Below are 10117 nucleotides of genomic sequence, written 5' to 3'. Positions count from 1 at the left end.
GCAAAGCAATCAAAATATTAAGTTACATTTTTTTTTTAAGCCTAAGGGTTTATTATGAGAGAGTTATTACCTGGTACTTGTACTTCTTCCCCCTTTTATCACATTGACCAATCATAAGCCGGCAGCGAAACAGGCAAAAGAACAAGTCCCCAAAAATATTAGAGCGGGTCTCTCAGTGTGTTAGATGTATGACAGACAGTCCTGGTCTAACCTCCTGCATGAGTAGAAAGCACAGATCGGGGCGTGGCCTGGACGGCAATGTGAAGAGACGTGTTTGTGGAGCTCTCCTGCAAACTCCCTTGATAAATCCCTGAATACCGCTGTTATCACTGCCTCAGCCGGCTGTCAGGAAGATAAGGTGGTGAGGACTTATCTGGAGTGAGTCTGGTGGATGCAGAGTGCCATGGTCCGTCACAGGCAAAAAGATAATGGAGGCGGGAAAGTCCCCAGCTCTCAGGATGGTGCCATGATAAGGCAGGAAGCTGAGAAAGTTAATGCAGCCTGTCAGGAGAGGATGCAGATCGCTGCAAGGCTGGAGAAATTTGCCCGGACTTCAGAGAAATCACATCAGCATACAGATAACAGAGGTGAGGAGGGAGAAGACAATGCCAGCTCTGATGAGATGGGGGATGGTGAAAAGCAGCAAGATAAGACAGGAGAAGTGGAGAAAGCACATAGTGCAGACCAGGCTCCAGAAAACCCCACTTTAAAGGACGTTTTTGCAGTAGTGTCTTTTTGTAAAGAGGCTCTGACTTCCCTGACGAAGCAAGTTAAGGGATTACAGGCAGAGGTTGCTGACATTAAGAAAGACCTCAAGAAAGCCTATCTGAGAACAACGGCTGTAGAGGAGAGAGTGGGGATAACAGAGGATCATATTACAAAACTACAAAAGTCTGAAAAAACATTTGCACAGCAGATAGCTGAAATCATGGCAAAAAATGATGATTTAGAGAACCGCTCTAGAAGAAATAACATCCGAATTGTCGGCATCCCTGAGAAAGCGGAAGGAAGAAACCCCACTGAATATGTAGAAGACTGGCTCAGGGGGAAAATGGGTGCTAATGTCTTATCCAAGCTCTATGCTGTGGAACGTGCACACAGAGTCCCGATGCAGCCACAACCAGCAGGCAGGGGCCCTCGCACTATGCTAGCCAAGCTCCTCAACTACAGAGACAGGGACACTATACTGCGAAAGGCAAGAGACATGGAGGATCTTATGATTGACGGCCAGAGAATTTCCATATACCCGGACTACTCCATTTCTGTTCAAAAGCTACGTATGACTTTTACAGGAGTAAAGAGGCGCCTGCGAGAGATGGGGGTGCAATACTCAATGATGTTCCCGGCAAAGCTAAGAGTGACGGCGTTGGAGCGGGTGCACTTTTTTACAACTCCGGAGGAAGCCATGCAGTGGTTGGACGCAAACGAAAAGCGGATCCGTTTGAAGGAATGAGCTGACTGTCTGAATCTGCAGTGTGTTGGAGAAGGCCGGCTGAGGCTCTACAACATCCTTAGGAGCTTACAGGGGACCCTTCTTGTTTTTTTGTTTTTTTTTTTCTCCTTCCCTTTGGGATTGAGGTAGTATGCAGGGGGAATGCGAAGGGTTTGATGTGAGCTTCGCAGGACATGGGGACTGCCTAATTTGGCACGGTGGTGGTATTTACAATTTGAGATTCCAGTTTAATTACTGTTCGCCATTTTACTGTTATATTGGTTGAGTGGAATATGATTATACATAGAAAGGGGGGAGTGGAGAATTGTTGGAAAAGGGACGAGTTTTAAAATGTGTCTAAGAGGGGAAGGCGAGGGAGGTAGGGGGGAATTTAGTAGGGATTATGGACCAGGTTTGGAAAACCCGATGCTTCACGGGAGTACTCGAAAACAGGAAGTGGTGGGGAGTAGGAGGGGAGGGGGGCAGGGGGGGAGGGGGGGAAAGGGGTAGGGTAGAGGCAGCATGGGGAGATACTACAAGGTTTGATGGTTTTACTGGGTGGGATAATGGGGGATAGAATTAAGGTGTTGAGTTGGAATATTAGAGGGTTATCAGATAGGTCTAGGAGAGCGGCAATAATTAAATATGTTCAAGACCAGAACCCGTCAGTAATATGTCTACTAGAAACGCATCTAACAAAGGAGACAACACATGTTTTAAATAGGAGATGGGTGCAGAAGGCCTATCACTCCACCTTTTCCAACTATGCAAGGGTGTATCACTGCTGATCCATAACTCTGTGCAATATGAAGAGACAGAAGTGTATGTGGATAAAGAGGGACAGTGTGTGGCCGTCAAGTGTAAAATATTTGGCAGACTCATGTGTATAGCTGCAATATATATACCACCTCCATATAAGTGCACCAAACTAAGGGAGATAAGGGAGTTCTCTGAGAAGGGGGGAGTAATCCCTTTTTTACTGGTGGGGGACTTCAATAATGTGATAGATCTGTACTGGGATAGGAGTAGTAGACCTCCAGGTATCCAGGATAGTTGTATGACTTCGTTTGGCACTCTTATTGGGGAACTTGGAATGGTGGATGCCTGGCGAGTGAGGAATGGGAGGGTATCCTGCTTCTCTTGTTATTCGGCTTCACATAACACTCTGTCCCGCATTGACATGGCTCTAGCTAGTGATCTGATGGATGCAATGATAAGCGACGTGCAATATCTGACAAGAGTGATTTCAGATCATAGCCCAATTCTAGTGTCCATACGACGGGGGACCCTGACAGGGGGAAGGAGGGGAGAGTGGAAGCTTCATCCAGCATGGATCCGTCATATTAATATGGGGAATATAGAACGGGATCTTGGGGACTTCTTTATCCACAACGAGGGTAGCACTGGTCCGCTGGTGGTATGGGATGCGATGAAGGCATACCTCAGGGGGCTCCTGTTCAGGGATATCTGTAAACGTAAAACACAGACGAGGCAGGATGAGAAAGATAGGCTGGAGGCCTTAGATAAGGCAGAGCTGGAAGCAATCCGGAGTACTACTATGGATGCGAAGCAAAATCTTAGGCTGGCGCATTAACAGGTTAATAAGATGCTTTTGGAGAAGGCGGTAAGGAAGCAGGCATTCCAAAAATTGCATTTTTATGAGGAGGGGGAAAAAGTTGGTCATCTATTATCGGTCATAGCTGCAGCTCAAAGGAGTAGCTCATTTGTGCATGGTATGGACACGGTGGAGGGGACACAGGTCACTGAGGTTGAGGAGATCCTTTGGGTCTTTAAAGATTTCTATCGCATGCTATATTCTTCTAGCGGAGAGATGAGGGTGGAAGAGGTGGACTCATTTCTTGAGCGAGGTGAGCTTCCGGTGTTGTCTGTGGCGGATAGAGATAAACTGGAGTCACCTATTACTATTGATGAACTGGAGGGCGCTCTGCATGGCATGAGTAATGACAAGGCACCGGGAGCAGACGGGCTACCAGCTGAAATTTATAAACAGTTAGAAGAAATCCTATTACCCAAACTATTGAAAGTCTTTGAGGTGGCGGAGGGGGAAGGTGTATTGCCTGAATCTATGAGAGAAGCAATAATAGTGGTGACTCCTAAGGAGGATAAGGATCCGAGGCTTCCAGACTCATATAGACCCATCTCGTTATTAACAGCGGACGTGAAGCTTCTGGCTAAGGTGTTGTCAAACCGGCTGACTGGAGTTATATCTAACCTAATCCATATGGACCAATCAGGGTTCATGGCCAATAGGTCGACAGCTGCTAATATCAGGAGATTGTACCTTAATCTACAGTTGCCGCCTGACAACCCTGGCCGGAGGGTGATCGCTTTGTTAGATGCCCAGAAAGCGTTCGATAGTGTTGAGTGGGGGTATCTGTGGAAAGTGTTGCAGCATATGGGTTTTGGCCCACGGTTTGTAAAGTGGGTGCAGCTGTTGTATAATAGGCCTACTGCTAAAGTTAGAGTTAACGGTATGACCTCAGCGTTTGAGTTGCAACGGGGAACGAGGCAGGGCTGCCCACTATCGCCGCTCCTATTTGCTATTGCAATAGAGCCTCTGGCGGCGGCCATTAGGAAAACAAAGGAGATCCATGGATTTAAGTATGGGCATTTAGAGGAGAAAATAGCTCTTTATGCTGACGATTTATTACTTTTCTTGGGGGATCCATCAGCCTCATTGGATCATGCCATGCAGATAATAGAGAAATTTGGAGAAGTTTCGGGACTGACCATTAATTGGTCTAAATCGAGCCTCTTTAAGGTGGATGGGGAAGTAGCCTGGACAAATGAGGATACTGGGGCTAACAAATTGAAGAATGTGGACGAATTTAAATATCTAGGTATCCAGATATCTCTGCCAGTAGAAAAATACATACAGGTGAACTTATGGCCGCTCCTTAAAAAATTGAGAACCAAGGTGGATGCCTGGAACAAGCTACATTTGTCAGTTGTTGGAAGGGTTAATTTACTAAAGATGGTAGTAATGCCTAAACTCCTATACATACTGCACAATGCCCCTGTTTGTATTTCAAGGAAAAGATTTAAAGGGATAAACTCGCTGTTTAGGGACCTGGTGTGGGGTAAAAAGCAGCCTAGGGTGCGATTTAGAGACTTTACAAAGGCCGAAGGATGAGGGGGGTCTAGCAATCCCCAATCCGGAATTGTATTATATAGCGGCGCAATGTCAACACCTCAGGGGTTGGTCTGATCGAGAGAAAGATGGGGGCATTAAAGAAGTACTGGAATACATAGTGGGTAGAAGTCCATTGGTAATGGGACTAGAGGATGGTGCGGTGGGGCTCCTGGGTAGAACATCTCCTACAATGGCACTTATAAATAAGACCTGGGATAGGCTGAAAAGGGTGAGAGGGGTGACCCAGTTAACTAAGTTTACACCTATCTGGGATAACAGTAATCTCCCGGAGATTCAGAAAATGGAGAATATTGAGGAGTGGAGACGCAAGGGTGCGATATACATGCATCAGATATTGGACGGAGGAATTCTGAAATCGTTCCCACAGTTACAGAGTGAGTTTCAGTTACCGGCGGCCGGCTGGCTTCACTACAGCCAATTAAAACATGCGATTGCAGCCCAAGCGGCTAAACAAAGTGTGGCCATACAGACTGACCTGGTACTGGAGTATGTGTGTAAGGGCGGAGGAAGCACTAAAGGGATCATTTCTGGCACGTATAAAGATATACTACATACCTTTCTTTTAGACTACCCAATTAAAACTAAATCTAAATGGGAGGAGGAAGTTGGGCCGATAACTGAGGAGGTGTGGGAGAGTATCTTAGAGTATATCCCTAAACTTTCCATGAGCGAACCGGCCAGACTGTCTCACCTATACGTGATTCACCGGGTATATAGGTCTCCCTTACTGATGTTTAAAATGGGGTTGAAAAGGAATTCGGAGTGTCCAAGGTGTCAGGGATCTGACGCAGGTATTTTTCACATGATGTGGTCTTGTCCGAGACTGGTCTCCTTTTGGACTAAGGTTATCCACAAGATAGGAAGAACATATGGGTGTGTCCTCCCCAGGGAACCAGTGCTATGCCTATTGGGATATGTTGAGGAGCTTGGGGTGGAAAATACTATGAAAATTGTCATTGCTAGGCTGCTATATGCGGCAAGAAAGCTAATCGCCAGGTCCTGGATTAAAAAAGACCCCCCGACCAGGGAAGAGTACATTAAAAGGGTGAAATGTATTCTTCAGCTGGAACAGGGAGTGTATGAAAGAAGGGGGAATGTTAAAATGTTTGAGAAGCTGTGGTCTCCTTGGCTGCAATGCGGATAGGACGAGTGATGGACCAATAAACTGGTCTGGGACCGGGATAGCCGTCTGAGACCTCTGATGTGTATGTTTTGTTTTATTTGTGTTACTAGTTGTTCCTCCTGCACAACGGGATGGTTGCTATACTACAGTTGGAGGGTATCCTAAGTGTGTACTAAATGGGATGTAGTATCAGGGAGAAGTGTTGCTGCCAGGGTGGGGGAGGGGGGCGGGAGGGGGAGTTAAAGGGGTAATAGATGTGATAAATTTAATTTGGATGCCGATTTGTTATTCTGTTGTATGTACTCTGTTTTAATAAAAAAGTATTTGATTTAAAAAAAAAAAAAAGAAAGCACAGATCGACTAACACCTTTAAGATAAAATCCTTGAGGGTTGAGCGGCAGCAGAGCTGAGTTTAGCCGCTTCACATTACAAATCCTTCTATCAGCTCAGCTGTGATAGCACAGTCACCTCTGCTGTTCTTCTCCCCACTCTGACCATCCAGGGATGTGTCTCTAATCACTCTGTCTGTTGTGCTCAGGGCAGCTTGCATCTGCAGTGAGATCAGGACTGGGGTTCATTATGTCTTACTACGGAATAGTCCAGAACAGGCTACTGCTGTGTGAGATATAATGACACCCCACTCTGATCTAACTGCAGGGTAAGTACAAGTTGTTTGAGCACAGCAGATAGCGTGTGAGATGTAATCACACTTAAGAAACCTGCTCTAAGCTATGTAGGAGGCGTGTTCTTTTTTCTATGCGTTGGTACCTGCTTATGATTGGTCAGCCTCATACAGAAGGAAGTACGCAACCCCAGTGAAAAGTGTCTGATAGCCTTATTCTGAGAAAGTGAGTGTCATGTGCCAACAGGGAAATGCAGGAGCTCCCAGAAAACCGCAGCACAACTTTGTCTGTTTCCATGCTGCGGTTTTATTGTGGAATGTCCTGCGGATATACTGTGGTATTCTGCATTGAGGGTACAGTATCATGGCTCTGGCACTGCATCCTCAATGCAGAACAAGTGCTGTAGTGATAGATGAGTTCATACTTTCCTCCATCACGCAACACTTCCTTCTCTGGCCGTGTCATCACTTTGCAGGAGGAGGTGAGCGGGCCTGAACTAGCTCTGGCTGTCACATCACCGGAACTTGTGCAGGCCCCGCCCACTTCCTGCTGCCAGCTCCTAGCTCCACCGCGCTCCTCTGCAGCGAAGGAAAGTGACCGGGTGTCTGCTATCAAGGCAGGTAAGTAGGGGACTCTGCTGAGAAATCCGCAAGAATAATTGACATGCTGCAGATTTTTCCGCAGGGAAATCCGCAATATTTCCGCTGCGGAAAAAAAACGCAGCATGGGCACAGCACTCCTTAAATGCCATAGAAATGGCTGGGGACTCGCTGTACTGCGGATTTTTAAAAAATCCGCGGAATTGCCGCAAAAAAATCGCGGCAAATTTTCCGCAGCGTGGGCACATAGCCTAAGAAAACTCATGTGTAAGGTGCCAGATACTTAAATGACCAATATCTCCTCAATGGAGAGGCAAAATTAAAAAAAAAACGTTATTCTGCTTTGCGGCCACTATGATATTGTGTGTCCAGTTCAGCATGAAATATTTGATGTACGGTCCCCTTTAACTTATTATTTATAACTTTAATGGATTAGAAAAATCTGACCCTGCACATAGTAACTGATACATTGTTACAAAATTTGTATTGAAAATCTAATTGTCTTCAATTTGCTTTCTAAATAGAACATTCAGCACAGAAAATACGCCAGGTGGAAGGCCACATATATTCACAATTGTTTGAAGAATGGAGTGACTCCGGAGTCTGGACCCGTTGGATTTGAAGGCGAGGAAGACTACAGTAAGTTAGCTATGCTTTTAATAAAACCATCATTTATTCCACAACTACATTTATTGCAAAGTTAACATTCAATGCATAACCTTTTTCCCACTATTCCCACTATTTTCCTACTCCTGTGTAAATGAATAAGCCTGTGTTCGCACTTGTCACTGTTTCGGTCTATAATGAGCTGTGACAGCTATGTAAGATTTCTTCTCAAAGTGATATCCACAAACCTTGTCAGAACAGAATAGCCCCAGTTGTCTCCAGTGGGGTTTTTCACCAATTGTTCTACAGAATACCATATTATTAAAACGTTCGACAAAGTCCAGAAAAATATTAATGAACATATTGTGATTTAGTCAACAAAAGGATCAAACGCAACTAAGTAGTATTCTTAAGAAATGTCTATATCTTTATCTTATACAAATGGTAAGATGGGAAAGTCTAAACGGAATTGACAAAAAATGACACATTCTGTAGTTGTAAAAAAATGAATAGGCATATTAACAACTTGCTGAAAGAGAGGTTTCCAGCCCATGCCAAAAAGTCACTGCTTCAGAATAGATAGTCACTGAGAAAAATCACTACCCATCCCTTCTTCAGAAGAGAAAGAGCACATAGACCAGCAGAGGACCCAGGCAGTACCAAAAATATTGCAGGCAAATGTCTACTAGTGACATCCATTCTGTTACCGTGTTTCCTCCAAAATAAGGCAGGGTCTTATATTACTTTTTGCTCTGAAAGATGCACTAGGGCTTATTTTCTGGGGATTTCTTTTAATTTCCTATGAACAACAAACCACATTTATTCTTGAAAAAAAAAAATCTACGTTTATTTAAATATAATCATCTCATCGCATTCTGGAACATCAACATTTTGTGTTAATCCGGTTACATTTTCTTATCTGATATGCCGTTCTCATGGTGCAGAATCAGTCCTATAGTGGTAGGTACATACAATATTTATAAAGGTTTAAATTACCTGCTTACATTTATTATCCTCTATGTACTGCTACGTTTTACCCCCAAAAGAAAGCAGACACCCCCTAAAAGAATCACAGTTATCACACCCAAAAGAATAAGATTTGGCAACTGAATGGGCTTTCTCATGCAAATCTAAGTCACTGTCAGGTCTCTGCGTTCTACAGAACTTGGCACTCCCTGGTGAATGGAATCAGTATCCCTCATGCGGAGTGATACTAGTACCTGATCTGTTTGCAATAGCTGCAGTGCAATTCAGATGGATCAGTGAGGCACCTGACAGTGACGCAGATCTCTGTGTGAAAGCCAATTCAACATCGGCACTTACTAACTGTAATTGTTTGGGGTTTGCTGAGTGTGTTTCTTTTTTTGGGAGGCTGCGTGTCTTTCTTTTAGTGGTGTCTGGTTTCTTTTGGGGAAGTCTGCTTTCTTTTGGGTAAATGTCCTGCTGTATTCTTTAACTTTTGTAGCTGTTTGTACACTTCCTTATGGGACCGCAACTAGGACTTATTTTTGGAGTAGGGCTTATATTTTAAGCCTACCCAAAAAAAGCCCCAAAAATCCTACTAGGGCTTATTTGCGGGGAAACAGGGTCGATTGTGGGGCTGTCCTACAGATTCTATGGACGTCACAAAAATCCCTCACATCCCATTTCCCTCCAACGTGACATTCACCCTGTACAAATGCTAAAAATATGCTATTAGTTGATATTTTGGCCCAAACGCTCACAGCCCACATCGAGGGACCTCATTATCATGCAAGCCTTTACACCAACATTGCAAGTAAATCAGAAAAAAAATGTATAAAATTTGCTTGAATTGTAGTCCTGTATATTGGAAATTGATATGTAAGTGCAATAAATATTGTGCTCACCTTGCAGCCCCTGCGCGCTCCTGTGATTGCTCCTGCGTGCACCCGTAATGGCCCCTGCCCGTGCCCCCCTGCGATCTGCCCCTTGACATCCCGATCTGCCCCCCCGACATCCCGATCTGCCCCCCCGACATCCCGTTCTGCCCCCCCGACATCCCGTTCTGCCCCCCCGACATCCCAATCTGCCGGCCTCCCCCGTGATCTCTTTTCTGAAGCTCCTCCGGTATCTCCCTCCTCCTCTGCTCTCCCCCTCTGCTGTCCCCCTCCCCCTCTGCTGTCCCACTCCCCCTCTGCTGTCCCCCCGACGTCCTCTTACCTGTCTTCACCGGCTGATCACATCTGCCTCCATCGCTGGGTCCTTCTTCCTGGGTCTTCTGCTGAGCTGTCCAACTTCCTGCCCGCTGGCTGCTGCTGTAAAGCTGTTCCTCCTGCTAACCCTCTGGGTACTGTGAGTATACCTTTTTTTTAAATTTTTTTTCTTTTTTTTTCCTCTATCCCCTGTCCATTTTTACACCTCATGCGTCCGTGCATCCCGCCGAGCGCTGATCAGGGATGCAGATAACGTATCTGCATCCGTGGTCAGTTTTCGGCGGGACTTTTTTTCCCATATCCCCGACGCTTTTTCTATCGCATCAGTCCGTGCGTCCCGCCGAGCGCTGATCAGGGATGCACATAGCGGATCGGCATCCCTGCT

The 10117-nt window shown here is 45.4% G+C and overlaps 1 protein-coding gene across 1 annotated transcript in view; it reads left to right on the top strand.

Annotated features, from left to right (window-relative positions):
- VTA1 (vesicle trafficking 1) overlaps window positions 1–10117 on the top strand; it is a 264360-nt gene that overhangs the window by 170784 nt on the left and 83459 nt on the right. The window contains exon 5 of the mRNA XM_075338168.1: window positions 7477–7591. Coding sequence (XP_075194283.1) covers window positions 7477–7591 — 115 coding nt within the window. The remainder of the gene's footprint in view (window positions 1–7476; window positions 7592–10117) is intronic.

Source organism: Anomaloglossus baeobatrachus, chromosome 3 (genome assembly GCF_048569485.1).
Source record: "Anomaloglossus baeobatrachus isolate aAnoBae1 chromosome 3, aAnoBae1.hap1, whole genome shotgun sequence".
Lineage (NCBI taxonomy): Eukaryota > Metazoa > Chordata > Amphibia > Anura > Aromobatidae > Anomaloglossus > Anomaloglossus baeobatrachus.
Note: the sequence above shows the minus strand (reverse complement) of the source record. Positions and strands in the feature narration are given on the sequence as shown.